Below are 14,562 nucleotides of genomic sequence, written 5' to 3' on the forward strand. Positions count from 1 at the left end.
ATATGCTAACTGCATGTTAATCTTTAGTCAAGTCACTTTTGATACATCTTAAAAGCGCTTACTTTTTATCTGGTTAGGTTACCAGAGAAGTATTGGAATCTGAAGCTTCCACGTAAACTCCCTCCAATAAAGGAGCCAATACTACTCACTGCACTTCCTTTGTCTGGATACCTTGAACAGGCCAGTTTTTGCTTTTCTATTTTAACACATTATTTTGCAATGTACAGTATATCCCACCCAGATTATTTCATTTTTAATGCAGTATGAGTCTAATGGCTATTAATGCTATTGCATTAAATTGAAAATTGTGTACTTAGAATTGAGAGGAATTTTTTAAAAGCTTTAAAATAATAGATATTTGTAGCTTTAATGGAGAAAATGCAAGTAAGAACATCAGAGGATAATAATAAACTGCAATATTACATGATAGATTTTCTGACTCTTTTGTCGATAGTATCTTGTAAAACTACATTTTGTTTTGATTAACACTAGGATAGACACAAGCCTATCTGGAATCATTTAAGGACAGCTGGTTACATTTTGATACATGAATATGAAATAAAAAATAATTCATGGTAGTTTCCCTCCCGACTTTATACTATTTGTTATTTTCTACAATTCACCAGCTTAGACATCATCCTATATCATTAGATTTGCATGACAGCGGGGTCAGGCTTTGAATATATTTTCATTCTAGATTTATGTAATGGTCTTTAAAACTGTTTTCTTTCTTTAGGGAGCAGCAACTTCTCTAATAAAAGCTCTGAATGAAGTAGGCTGCTTAAAGCCAAAGTTTCCATTCCTAAGTGTGAAAAAAACTGCTTTGCTGTTTGTCGCCTGCCATTTAAAAGGTACCGTATAAAGTAATATGCTATAAAAGTAATTAATTATATAAATGCAGTAAATCATCTGATACAACATTGATAACCAATCTGGGCACTTATGTCCAACTTGAGAAAATGCTATTATGTACTGATTTAAGTATACACTGCCAAGTTTCTTAGAAATGTGTAACGACCAGGGAGGAAAATAAGATTAATAGGCTAGGTAAGCAAACTCTCACAAATCATGAAATTTTAATGACATTTTATCACCAACAACCCGATGGCCTCGGAAACATTTCCAACATGCATTGTTGGAATTTTTAAACAGAAAGTAAAATGTTATCATCTACATGGTACTACATTTTTAACTAGTCAGAGGCAACCTGAATTGTCTTAAAAAAATGATTAAAATTTCTGCAGTAAAAGGCTGCTGAAATACTATCTGAGGAATGGTTTAGGTACCTGAATGCTTGCCTGTTTTCAACTGTATCAGGTGGTCAAATAAAACTTATTAACGAACCTTGCCTTGCAGATAACCTGAAGACAACTTTCTGATCGTACACATCTCCAACAGTACATCAGCTAAACATGTAAATGAGAAGTCTAATTGTATTGAAAAACAGATTAAGTGCGCATAGGACACCTGTCATTTTCAAAAAAATCCCGTGTTTCACATGGGCTCAGCACTGATACACTAAGTTACACAGTACGAAGGAATAGATGTCTATGCAGATCTCATTAGATTTTTAAGTTGTTAGCACAGAGAAATGAAAAGTTATTTAGCAGTCTACTTATTTGTGAAGTTGTCTAGGAAGATCTGAATATGAATGTGATTCAGAGTATTGGTATGTTGATTTTTTAAAATTCTTTATTTAATCAACAGTCCAATTGACCACCTTACTTTTCCATAACAAAGTCCAGAATTAAAATAAGGTGGTTTTCACTCAGCCCACAAAACAATGATAATGTAAAACATGTCACAGTGCTACCAGAGGTTAGAACTACCCCTTCACTGAGGAGAGTTGCTCAAGCTTTGTCTCCTGTGTTCCTATCTGCTGTTTTTTAGAATTTGGGGGTTTTTGCAGTCCAAGATAGCAGTTGCAGCTAATTCTCTTTGACAGTTTGCAATTAGCCTAAATAGTGCCAGCTTTCAGGATTCCAACAGCCTAGTTTGCAGCTCTGCTGTAGATTTGGCCTGGTTTCCAAGTACTGCTGGAGATTTCTGAAGCAAGACTGCCACTTCTTCAACCCACCAGTTTTCGCTATTATAAGCCAACCTGTTCAGTGGGTGAACTTTACATTGCTTTTTGTTATTTTAAATTTTTACTTATTCTTTCAGATAATGGCAATCTCTATTATTTGTCTGAAGTTCTTCACATCCTGTGTTTCCTCATGCATGTTTCAGAGCCCTCCAGAATTTTCTTGGACTATCACAGATTTTTGCTAGCAAAGCTTTGTTAAAGAAGACCACTGAACAGTGTAGGCACATGATAAGCCCCTGTATAAATGTACAGTTCTTAAGCCAGCAAAACTGCTTTTATACTGTAGTTTGTTTCATCCACAAAAGCTGTTTTCATTCTATTGTTAGCACAGCTTTGCTAACATCACGATGTCCACGCTAGGAATGCTTTACTCATATACTGCATCATTAAATCATTATTAGCACTGCATGATGAACTGGAAAGGTTATGCAAGTGCACAAATCTCTTCTCCTCATGCAGTGGCACACAGTTTGACCACAGGAATCCAGGAAAATTACTTCTCTTCTTCTAACACTGGGCAGAACTGCTTCCAGCTTTAAGATACAGAATTCCAGTACACTGAAAAGATCTCCTTTGAAAATACAGCATTATTTATTATCGTGTGTCTTTTCAGAGTAGTCACACCATCCTTGATCAGAAACCTGATCAAAGTGCTTCATGCTGTGGTCCCTCGGAAACTTTTTACATCCTGTTTCTTCTATCTGAAGTGAGACTTTCTCATCTTCAACTTGAGTCTCTCTCTAATCTCACATTTAAATAGGGGACAAGAAAAAAAGAAACAGTGGTTTAGTTGCCTCTGCAGCTTTTCTAACAACAATACTGGATTGCTTTCAGTATCTGAGAAGCAAAGGTACAGGCAATCAGTCATAAATGCAGAGAGATTTACTCTTGGAAAAAAAAAAAAAAAAAAAAAAAGAGTAAGAAACCATACATCAATGGAGTGATTTAGTGCCCTTCAAACGTGACTGCTCTAAGAGCTCTATGTACAGCTATGCTTGAAAAATCACTCAGAAGTTGCTGAATGCAGTTGTCTGCAGTTCAAAGCTAGTGGGCTGAAGCATCTCATAGCGTAGTTCTTCATGCTGTCCAGTTTTTGTAATGAGCTAGGGCAGAGAGGTAAGAAAGAAAAGACACAATACTGCCTTCTTTGTACAGTTCTTGGCCTTGACATTTCTTTCCTCCTCTAAGCTATCAGTCAGCTCTTGGTTTGTCACAGGCAAAGCCTTTAGGTCACAGAACAGTTGTGCCAAGGACAGAGCAGCCTGTGCCAGCCACGCTGCCCCATTTCAGGGCACGCGCCGCATCAGCCAAACCTGCCCTTGCTGGAGCATCCCCAGCCCCTCTCGGCCCAAGGAACAGGAAGTTGGCAGCAGCTGAGAGCACATTTGCTGTTTCTTTGTCTACAAAAGCCTTGATCTTTCCGAGTTACCCTTTTGGGGTTAGGAACTTCTGAGACACCAGCCTCGGCTTGTCAGTCTGGCACCAACGGGCGTGGCCCACGGCAGTTTCACCTGGATAAATCCAGCAGGTGTAGACTTGACCCCTTGTAAGATCTGTGTCAGGTAACGAATGGCACACAGACAACAGGGGACACTAACGCCCCGCTTCCCTTCTTGCAGCGCACAACCCCCGGAGCTCGGCGCCGGTGCGGCAGATGTACCGGACGAAGCTGGCGCGGCTGGCGGAGCGCTGCCACCTCGTCCCCTACCTGGGGGCGGCCATGGCCGGGCCCTACGCGGACCCGCGCCACAGGCCTCCCGGCTTCGACGCCCGCCTGCAGACCTTTCTCTGCCTCAAAGACGCCCGCCCCAGCTTTGTGTAGCGTGGGCTGCGTGTTTCCCTCCCCCCTTCTCCGCATCCCTTCGACGAACGCAAGGAGCGTCGCCATCAGCCGCCCGCGCTGCTTGAACGCGGCCCGCGAGCAGCGTCACCCTTCCCGCGGGCAGTTTCTTAACTACGGAACCTTAAAATTAAAAACCTCTTAAGTCACGCCTCGTTTAACACTTTCTACGGAGACCCACGGGTGGGGTAGCGGAAAAGGCGAGCGGGTGGGGGGGGGCAGAAAGCGGAGCCCGCCGCCGCGCCGCGCTGTACGTCAGGACGCAAGGCAGGCGCGCCGCCGCCGCCCGGGCCGGAAGTGGCGTAGGGGTTGCGCAGAGGGGGGGGAGGGGCTGACGGCGGAGCGGTGAGTGCCGGGAGACGCCCACGCACCCCCCGTACATACACCCACACCCCCCCGCGACCGCCGCCGCCTGGCCCCGCCGAGGGGGCGAGCGGCTTTCCCCGGGGGGCGGGGCGGGGAAGGGGCGACGGCCGCCGCAAACCTGTGAGGGCGCGTTACGGAGCTCGGGGCGGGTGAGGGAGCGCCCGGCGGCGGTCGCGGTGCCGAGGGCTTCGCTCCGGTTCCGCTCCCCGCCGCGCGTGTTCTGGCTGCTTCCCCCACCTCCCCAGTCCCCTCGGCATCGCGGCGTGCCCCGTGGGCCGCCGCCGCCCCCCCCATCCGCGCGGGGCCTGCCGCGGCTGCTCGTGTCGAGAAGCAGCGCCGGGCTCCGCTCTGGGTAGTCGGGGTCTCCCACCCGCGAGTGGCTCCAGCGGCAGATGGGGAGGGGGGGGGGGTGCGTGCCCGGGCGCGCCGCGGGTGCCTTGCCCACGCGTACGGCCTCGCGTGGGGGGGTGGTCGGGGCGTTTCTGGGTAAGCGCGGCGGTTTGGGGTTTGCAGTCGAGCTACTAATGGTGCCACCTCGTGATGAAATGCCAAAGTCCTTCGTGTGATCAAAACACCTACAGCCCTGCCCGAGGCACGCGTGGGTGCCGGGGGATTCCCGCGGGCAGGGTGGGCAGCGGCTCTTTAGCAGTTGCTGTAATTACAGCGCTGCAAGGCCTGGCTGGGTCAGACCAGCAGCAGCATCAGGCTCGCATCCTCCAGAAACTAAAGCTCCCAGATAAAACAGTTTGACTCCAACATGAACTGTTTGGTACCTGAATGAGCTAAAAAAAAAAAAAAAAAAAAAAACACCAAAACATTTGTTGGCCACCTCAGTAGCATTTAGGTATCATCTGTATGTAGTGTATGTTGTTTCTTAAGGCATTCCTTCACGTGATTGAAACTCTTGTGCTCACTAAATACAGATGCAAGTATGTATTTGTATTTAATATGACAGTTTTATAAACTGCGATGGCAGGTAGCAACTGTTTCACCTTCGGATCGGCTGATCCTCTTGAAATGGACATTTGTGGCACATCTCTTCCATAGTATTGTTTGGTGGATTCTTCTGGAATTGCTGGATTTTTAAATTTTTTACTTGTTTTTAATTTTTGCGTATTTAGAATTGAAGAAGCATATCAAACCAAACTGATGGTTAATAGTTAGCACAGTCGACCCTATTTTAGACAGAGCTCTTAAAGAAGCTGCTGATTTTCTGCTTTTATTGCCCACCTCCATAGGCTGAAGCTTAGCAGGTAAGCGTTCTGAAATTTTCAGGATAGAAGTGAATGAAAGAAGACATGGAGTCCCGCCACACTGATGCCCGTGAAGTTTTATCATTGATTACAGGATTTCATAGCATTGTCCCTGAGTAATCTGAAATGAGGCATCTGTGGTGATGAAGCTGCAGTTCACCTTTATTTTTTTTCCCATTATTTGTTTCCACTTACAAGCTGTGAACAAAGAGTTCTTTTTGTCCAGTTGTTTTAGTTGTGGAGTTTTCAGAAGGGGCAACTGTTTATTTTAGCTGCTATACAGTTCAGAGTACATCAGAGATAAACAAGTAAAATAGCAGGCAGTAATTCTGATCTAAGAAGAAACTGTAGCCATTTCTTCAGATTTAAAAGCACTTATTGTAGTAAATCTGTGTCAGCATTAGTGTTGATTTTTTTTTTTTTTAAAGAAAGTTCGGAGGCTTCAGAATTGCTTCAGAAACACTTCAGAAACTGATGAACTCTGGTAAAGTAAATGATATTTGGTCTCTTATAAAGCAGACTTCTAAAATATTTCTTTATTAAAGCCGTTCTGTTCTTGTAGGCACCTCCTTTCATATCTGCAATAAAAATGGCAGAAGTGGCTCCTGATGCTTCTGAGAAACTGGTCGTCATCCACTCCAAAGCTCACAAAGATACCATTCTAGCTAATTTTGAAGAACAAAGGAAAAAGGATTTTCTCTGTGACATTACTCTAATAGTGGAGAACGTACAGTTCAGAGCCCATAAAGCTTTGCTGGCTGCCAGCAGTGAATACTTCTCAATGATGTTTGTCAATGAGGGTGAAATAGGGCAGTCCATTTACATGTTGGAGGGAATGGTTGCAGACACCTTTGGAGCACTGCTGGAATTTATCTACACCGGTTGCCTCCGTGCCAGCGAAAAAAGCACAGAACAAATTCTGGCTACTGCCCAGCTGCTGAAGGTGACTGACTTGGTGTGGGCCTGTACAGACTACCAGGCCAGCTGCAGCCCGGGCGATGCACTGCCAGCTCCAGCCAGCAGTGGAGCCTCTGTGGCTGTTGCTGCAAGCGACAAGAAAGAGGAAGATCCACCAAAGCGGAAACGAGGGCGACCGAGGAAAGTCAGGAATGTTCAAGAAGAAAAATCAGGAGCAAATCCTGCCGAAGATGTGCAGCTGAGAGAGAACAACTCTGTGCAAAATAAGCAAAATTTTATGAAAAAAGACACTGCAGCAGAAGAAACGGTTGCCAGCGAACAGGCTCCAGTAAGGAAGGATGCAGAAGAAAATGAACCTGCTTGTGGCTCAGAAGCTACTGTCAGTCTGTCAGCTGAGAAAGATGAGAATTACGATCCCAAATCTGAAGAAATACAGAGCACTCAGAGCCGCTATAGCAAACGTAGAATAAGGAGATCAATTAAACTAAAAGATTATAAACTTCTCAGTGATGAGGATGAAAAAGGACTGGGAAAGACAACTGATGGAAAAAGGAAACGTGCAGGTTCTGAAGCTCGCTGTAAAGACTGCGGCAAAGTATTTAAATATAACCACTTCTTAGCTATTCATCAGCGCAGTCATACAGGTAGGCATTAAGAGACTGCCCCTGCGGCATGAGGGTTTAGTGGCTTGCTGCTAAGTGCGATCTAGCTGTTGAAATGTGGGCTGTTGTCTACAGCAAGAACTGTCCAAAGCAGCATGCTGATCCAAATTACGGTGTGTTTCCTGTGTTCGCTGTTCTATTCTGGTCACCCCATCTCGTAGCTTTTGTGTCTTACCTTGATTGTAGTTTAGTTAATAATTTCTCTTTAAACATTGAGTTATATGGCAATACTTAAAGAACTCTTTTTATTGCCAGGTGTCTTAATTCTTCTTATCGCTACTTACAAGTAATCTTTAATAACTACTACATTGCAATGCACCTCACTATCAGCTTAAATTATCTCGTGAGAAATAATGCAACTGTACTTAAAAATGTCATCTTTTGCTTTCAGGGGAGCGCCCTTTCAAGTGCAGTGAGTGTGGCAAAGGCTTTTCCCAGAAGCACTCCCTGCAAGTCCATGAGCGGATGCACACTGGAGAACGGCCATACACATGCACCATCTGCAGCAAGGCTCTGACGACAAAGCATTCTCTTCTAGAGCATATGAGCCTACATACAGGTAGGTATTTCAAGGCAAATGTAACCTCTCTCCCGCACGAATTTGCCTTTCTGAAGAAATGTATTGCTGTTCTCGCTCGTGTGTGGTGGTTGGTTTGTTTATTGATTTATTTCCTTACGCTTGCTTTGGATGTGGCTTACATTATAATAAGTGATCTTCTTCACAGGGCAGAAGGCTTTTACGTGCGATCAGTGTGGGAAATACTTCAGCCAAAAGAGACAGCTCAAGAGCCACTATCGAGTACACACAGGTATAACAAGTTTGGGTTGAAGAGCTCACTTACAGCCCATGCTCGTTTGTCCTCCTAAAGATTGACTAAGGCTGAAAATTCTTCTCCAGTGATGTGTTTGGTCTCTGCTACCCCAATGTGTGGTATCTCAATAGAGCAGTGAATAGGGTGAAAAAGACAAAATGGTGTATAATGTATGGAATGTTTAGAAAAATAGTTAATCAAGAAGGACTCCTATGATGATTAAAAATCAGTTCTGCTGTATTTGACATACAGCCTGATTATTTTAGCCCTGCTGTCTGTTACATAGAAGCTAGGAATTGTGTAAATGGTTGTGTTCACTGCCTGTTGTGCAGATTGCCACTACTTTGGACTAGTAATGGCAACAAAGCTTTAAGAAGTGTCCTCCTCACTTCTGGAGCAGGATGGAGATTAAGCCACATACAGAGGAAGTGGTGGAAAAAAATCAGAATTTGCAGAGCTTCAAGAAAAGGCACATTTGAGGGGGGAGCAGGTGTCAGTCCCCAGTTTTCTTATAATATTAAATAGAAAAATAGGAGTGTTACAGTTAAGATAGGGAGGAGGCAGAGAATCACCTTTTGTGTTATCTCTATATTATATCAAAGTGGTTATTTTACAGGAAAGTGCTTTAACAAAGATCACTGAAGAGATACAGGGGATCACTTATACACTGACACTTTTTTTATTATTGCGACAAGGCCATTCACTGCCAGAATGTAACCAGTGTCGTCGCAAATTCATGGATGCAGCTCAGTTAAAGAAACATCTAAGAACACATACAGGTAATGCTGTCCATCATGTTTTGTGGTTTTTTGTTGGTGTTTTTTTTGTTGCTGTTGGTTGGTTGGTTTTATTTTTTGGTTTTGTTTTTTTTTTCCCATGAGGTAACACAGACAAAACAATGTTGGGCAAATGATGCTTGTCTCCGTGGGGTGAACTTCTGCTCTACTTGTACATAATGATGACTGTATTGCTTATGAAGAGATCTGACATCAGGAATGCAGGAACACAAAAACCAGCTTGCATTGCAACAGCACAGAAGCAGTGCCTTTTACAGGAAGGGAGTTTTTCTCCCATTCTTATAATGCCTGCTGCAGAAAATTCCAGTCAGCTCTCCTGTGGTAGAATCCTGGACTGGGGATTTAGTTTTTGAGAGCCACATCCAGCATGTGTGGGGCTTGAAGTGAGCTAACGAGTAACAGAAAGCGTATGTCCTAAATGCGTTGGGCAGCCCTGTGTGTGAGAGATGGGTGCTTATGTTAAATGCTGCTGACCAGAAAAATAATTATTTCCATTTACCTTTTTATTGCGCTGTAATAAACCAGAAGTTGGCAGGAGATGGGCTGGGAGGGATAATTTAATGCAAGTGTGTCAGAGGGTGTTTTAAGAGATTTAGAGGTCAAGGTGATGCTTGAATGGCTGGATAACAGAGGTAAAAATGTTGATCAACCCTCTCATGATAACAAAGTATAAGCTTAAAATAGTTTTCTTTGAACAGTAAGCTCGTAAGATGGGATGTGAATATTTTTTTTCTTTTAAAATATCTATAAACAGTGGCAGTTGTTTCTTCCCCAAATCAAATTATTCTTAAGCATGTTGCCTGTGGTCGTGATAAAGTATGCACGAGATTGAGTTATGTATCTCATTCATTTCCTTCTCTTTCTCAGTGAAAATAACACAGCTTTAAATTCCCTGGGGTATGATGAGGTCAGAACTTGTGCTTTTGGGAGTTTTTGGTGGGTCCAGAATAGGGTTAAGTTGTGATATTTATAAATACCGCATTTTCTGCTGAGGAGAGTTTAGTGTTTGTCAACAGTTCTGTATCTGAAGGTGATAAAGTTCTATAAATATAGTGGGCAATGAGAAGAGGAAGCATACTAGCAAGGTAAGTTGCAAAAATAGATGCATTAAGGTGAGTTCTAGCAGAAACTGGCTTGCAGTGTATTTTGCTTCCAGAAAAGACAGGCCAGATACCAGTATATAAATACAGATACAGAATACACATATAGAAATAACAATTTCTATGTCTATATAGATACAGAAATAACAATTGATCTGTCCCATCTCAAAAGCAAGAAGTAAAATTCTAAGGAATTTGGGGGGAGAGGTGTTAACACCGACATGGCTGTTCTGCTTTGACAGCAGTTTTGTAACGCTATGTCATAAGAATATAGCCTGCTTAGGAAGTTATTCCTGTTTTCAGTAGGAAGCTGGGACTAGATGACTAGAGGTCCCTTCTGACAAAGGTTTCTTGTTCTCTCATCCTTTACCCCTGCCCTCCAAAGCCATATGAACACTGGTAAGAGTTGCAGTTCTGTGCTATATGTGAAGCTTCCTTGGAAACTGGCTGTTGCCCCAGCCCCGGTTTCGGTGTGGCTTGCTGGTGTGAGTTACCACAGTGGTGATCTGGAGTCTCACGCCTAGTGGCTTTAAGGAAGCTCAGTGCAACAAGGATGTGTTATGGTGTGAATTAGGATTTGCTTCGGTTGGGTAGTATCTGTTTCCTGTGAACCTTTTTGTTATTTAATTTGGCTCCTCTGCTTCTACTCAATTAGACACAAGAATTCTGAATGTAGTTTAAAAAATGAAAAACAAAACAAAACAAAAAAAAACCAAAACAAAAAAACCCCCACAATTTATTCAACCCACCATAATTTAATTTTTCCACCAACTGGTGTCCTCAGGATTTTGTAGGCCTAGGATGATGGAGCCTTATAGGAAGCCAGCCAACTTGTTAAGATAATGGATTCACTTTTCAGGTTTGGAAATACAGACTCAATCATCTGCAGGGTGCTGCCCATGAGACTAGCTTTAATGCGTACTGGTTCAGGGTCAGCCTCTTTCAAACTTGTCTGTTCCATGTGGAACACACACAGCTGTATCACAGGTACATTTTTTGTTGCTCTCAGGGCTTGGATCACCTTTATCTTCAAAGGGGAGAAGTTACAGAGACATATGTTTAAAATACTGTACCCTCATTTAACTAGTGACTTCGTTCAGTCTCAAGTATCTGTCCTGACCCATAGCAGAAGCATGAGGATTTGACAGTACACACTTGATACTGTGTATGGTAAAATATAAAATGTTTTTTAATATATTGATATGAATATGTAAAAAGTGATGTCAAATTTCTTTTTGATAGGTGAGAAACCCTTCACTTGCGAAATTTGTGGCAAATCATTTACAGCTAAAAGTTCTCTTCAGACTCACATTAGAATTCATAGGTAGAGTATGTCTGATTTTCATTACATTCTTTAAAAATGTAACTTTAATCTGATACATGTGTGTAGTGCTTGTTCAACTACAGAATGGTCAGGGCTTGTTTGCATTTTGGATGGATGGTTAAAGACTTAAGATTTTTGCTTAATCTATTTAAAGAAATAATTGGTAGTGGAAAGTACTGCACTTTTAAATACTAGTGTGCCAAGACATCCTAAGAGTCTTCTTTGGTGTATTGTGTCTGTTTAATGACAAGGTACTTAGTGCTATATTATTTACATGAAAATTTTACTGTGAATTTTTGTTTGACAGCAGAACAGTAGCCATGCTGTAGCAAGATTATTGGGGCATTGTCCTGTTTTCCTGTAGTCCATCATGTATCTCCAATAGCATGTTATCTTTTACCCACATCAGTGTGATGTGTTGCATAAAGGCACGTTAGATTTTAAGTCATTGGAGAACTGCTGTGGGCCTTATGTAAAACAAAACATTTCCAGTAAAATTTCTCATCCCTTTGAGTTGGGCAGCAAGTTAGGATTTGGATACTTCTTTTTGTTTTAAGGCCCACACTGTTAATAAACGTTCTTAAAATGGTCACTACTTACAGTTGTGCAGCGTCAGTTGTTTCATTCATGTCAAAATCTAGCAGCATGGCAGTTGTACCTCTGGCATAATGACAGGAGAGTAGTTACGTTATCTCTGTAGCTCTTGAGTATATACTAATGAAAGTGTGCAGTTTCTGAAATCAAACAAATAATCAGGAAGTCAAATGAACTTTTTTGATGTCACCAGTCTAAAGTGCTTATGATCTAGCAAAACAAAACAGTCATTTAAGTTTTTTATTCTATAATAAGTTGCAGAAAGCAGCACTGTCGAAGTGAATATTTTAATGAGATCAAATACATTCTCTTACAGAGGAGAAAAGCCATATTCCTGTGGTATATGCGGAAAATCCTTCTCTGATTCCAGTGCTAAAAGAAGACACTGTATCTTACACACTGGCAAAAAGCCTTTCTCCTGCTCAGAATGTAGGTTGCAGTTTGCTCGTCTGGATAACCTGAAGTCTCATTTGAAAATTCACGTCAAGGAAAAGCAGTTTCAGGAAGCCAGCGCTGCTGCAAGCACCAACACTACTAATTCAGAGGAAGTGAGAAACATTCTTCAGCTGCAGCAGTATCAACTTGCCACCTCTGGAGGGCAGGAAATCCAACTGCTGGTTACAGATGCAGTACATAATATAAACTTCATGCCTGGTCACAATCAAGGCATTAGTATTGTTACTGCAGAAAACGCCCCAAATACGGCAGCAGAGCAGGCTGCTAACCTCACGCTGCTTGCTCAGCCACCGCAGCAGTTGCAAAACTTGTTGCTTTCAGCTCCGCAGGAGCAGGCGGAACAAATCCAAAGCATCAATATGATAGCAAACCAAATACAGACTGCCCAACCTGAACAAATGCACGTCATCACTCTCTCCAAGGAAGCACTGGAACATCTGCACGCTCATCAAGGATGAAATGGAGAAATGCACTTAGCAGGATCTTCCCATCCCGCTCAGCGCTTGCAGCTGACTCAGGAATCAACAGTCTCACTCTAGCCAAGATACAGTTCCTTCCCATCAAATCAGTGAAGAACAGAATCACGGTGTACATGTTTCTGAACCCCGTCAGCCGTCTCTGTCAGTAAATTAATCATCTCATGAGCATTCTATTCCAGGACAGGCTTTCTGAAATGCTTATTTGTCATCAGAGGGCTGGGCTATAGCATGCTTCTCATCCAAACAGTGATTACACGTATCACGTTTTCTTTTCCGCAGCTTAATCTCTGAAGATGCGTTTCTTTGGTGATTTTGATGGGTGATTTTCAGTTTTCTTAACCTTATTTATTTGAGCCTTTCTTTTATTTTTCCAGGTTGCTATTTCTCTACCACTTAGTCCGTACCTCATAAGCGATTAATGTGGGGGGTTTTGTGCCATACACATACATGCCTACAGAGGATATATTTGGCCCCTTATTTGCATTTCTGTGTGACTCAAGAGAAGCGTACCTTGCTGGTCGAAGAACAGTGTTTAAGATGTTTGCTGATCAGAAAGTACAACTTCTCTGATGAAGTCGATATTACCTGAACTATTGTTAAACTTAAGATAACCAGTGCTTTTTGCAAAGCTAACACCATATGTCTTATGATTAATGAGCTTTCTCTCTGCGGGTTAATGTACAATTTTCTATGAGATCATTCCCTGAAGTGCATTTTGATTTATTGATTACCAAATTGGTTTGGTTTGGTTTGAAATGGTTGCAGCCTTTGACTGGCCCTGGATCACCCCTTCTGCTTACTGTACGCTGTACAAGTTTTGCTCCTCAGAAATGCTTAAGCCATTGCACTTGAATAGTGGCAATGAGATACGGTGGTTACACTGGACAACTGAAAAGCCCGAATTCTGCTCTGTTAGTTCTACCACTCACGCCCTGTGTGACTGTGGGCAAGGTAGTTGACCTCTGTGCCTTATTTCATCATCTAGTAAGTGGGGATAGTGTTCATACGCTTTGCCAAGCACTTTGAAAAGCTCTTGATGTTGAAGGCACTGTCTTTTGAAGTGCAAAATTCTCTTCCTGACAGGATTCAGTCTAAGCTTAGGAGCCGGTGTATATTTAAAGTGTTATTCTTTTGTACTTTTGAGAGCCGAATGTAATTTTACTTTTAATATATGTTAAAGCTGGTAGTTGTTTTTGTAGAGACTTAAACAATGAATAGAATCACTTCAGAGCAGAATGAGCTATATAAATGGTGCATATCATGTTAAAGTTGTACAGCTATTTTTGCTGACTAGATTAGTTGTGTACAGATTGTTTTCAATGACTGACTGACCGCTAACAAATAAGATTTGACATCTTAATAAAATGCCGTGCCAGAATACATGCTTTGCATTGTCAAGTTGGGCTACTGGTAACATCTCACATAGTGTACTTGCGTGATAAAATCCAGATGAAATGCCACTGGTGCTTAAAGCAACGTGCTTAATTGTCACTTAAGTTTTAAAATGCTAAACTTGTGATTTACATTGATATTTTATGTTTTACCACATTAAAAATGTAATGATTCTGGTGAATTTAAGAGCAAAACAAATGACCTTTGGACATGCTTGGCTTTATATGACTGCCCAGAGAGAGCCACTGGCATAAAAGCCCAGTGGTGTGTAGAATGATAGAATTATTTAAGGTGGAAGGGACTTCCAGAGGCCATCTGGTCCATCACCTTCCTCAAATCAGGTGTGCCTAGACCATGCTGCTGTTGTCTGGTTGAGTTTTGAATGCTTGCAGGGAAGGAGATCCACAACTTCCGTAGGCGTACCAGTTCCAGTGTTTGACCCTATTCACAGTGAAAAAAAAAAAAATCTCTATATTTAATTGG

The 14,562-nt window shown here is 42.3% G+C and overlaps 2 protein-coding genes across 10 annotated transcripts in view; both read left to right on the forward strand.

Moving 5' to 3' along the window:
* The window catches only part of AK9 (adenylate kinase 9), a 72,735-nt gene extending 68,660 nt beyond the window's left edge, over positions 1-4,075 (forward strand). For all 8 annotated transcript variants that reach the window (XM_033005700.2, XM_033005707.2, XM_033005702.2 and 5 more), the window contains 3 exons: positions 78-180; positions 737-851; positions 3,706-4,075. In XM_033005700.2, coding sequence (XP_032861591.2) covers positions 78-180; positions 737-851; positions 3,706-3,908 — 421 coding nt within the window. In that variant the 3' untranslated portion in view covers positions 3,909-4,075. The remainder of the gene's footprint in view (positions 1-77; positions 181-736; positions 852-3,705) is intronic.
* Positions 4,076-4,323: 248 nt separating this feature from the next.
* Positions 4,324-14,067, forward strand: ZBTB24 (zinc finger and BTB domain containing 24). Of its 2 annotated transcripts, XM_042803487.1 has the most exons (8): positions 4,324-4,412; positions 5,974-6,029; positions 6,108-7,107; positions 7,517-7,684; positions 7,851-7,934; positions 8,633-8,716; positions 11,077-11,158; positions 12,069-14,067. In XM_042803487.1, exons 3-8 carry the CDS (start codon positions 6,135-6,137, stop codon positions 12,664-12,666), a joined length of 1,989 nt encoding a protein of 662 aa, XP_042659421.1. In that variant the 5' UTR covers positions 4,324-4,412; positions 5,974-6,029; positions 6,108-6,134; the 3' UTR covers positions 12,667-14,067. The 2 variants fall into 2 exon arrangements, with proteins under 2 accessions (XP_042659421.1, XP_042659422.1); XM_042803488.1 differs by lacking the exons at positions 11,077-11,158; positions 12,069-14,067 and having other exon boundaries at positions 8,554-8,713.
* The last annotated feature ends 495 nt before the right edge of the window (positions 14,068-14,562 follow it).

Source organism: Tyto alba, unplaced genomic scaffold (assembly GCF_018691265.1).
Source record: "Tyto alba isolate M040663 unplaced genomic scaffold, T.alba_DEE_v4.0 Super-Scaffold_40, whole genome shotgun sequence".
NCBI lineage: Eukaryota > Metazoa > Chordata > Aves > Strigiformes > Tytonidae > Tyto > Tyto alba.

Coding starts and splice junctions, on each gene's coding strand:
- ZBTB24 (XM_042803487.1), top strand. CDS start 6,135: ATGGCAGAAGTGGCTCCTGATGCTTCTGAGAAACTGGTCGTCATCCAC. Junction 7,108..7,516: donor TCATCAGCGCAGTCATACAG/GTAGGCATTAAG, acceptor TTTTGCTTTCAG/GGGAGCGCCCTTTCAAGTGC. Junction 11,159..12,068: donor ACTCACATTAGAATTCATAG/GTAGAGTATGTC, acceptor ATTCTCTTACAG/AGGAGAAAAGCCATATTCCT.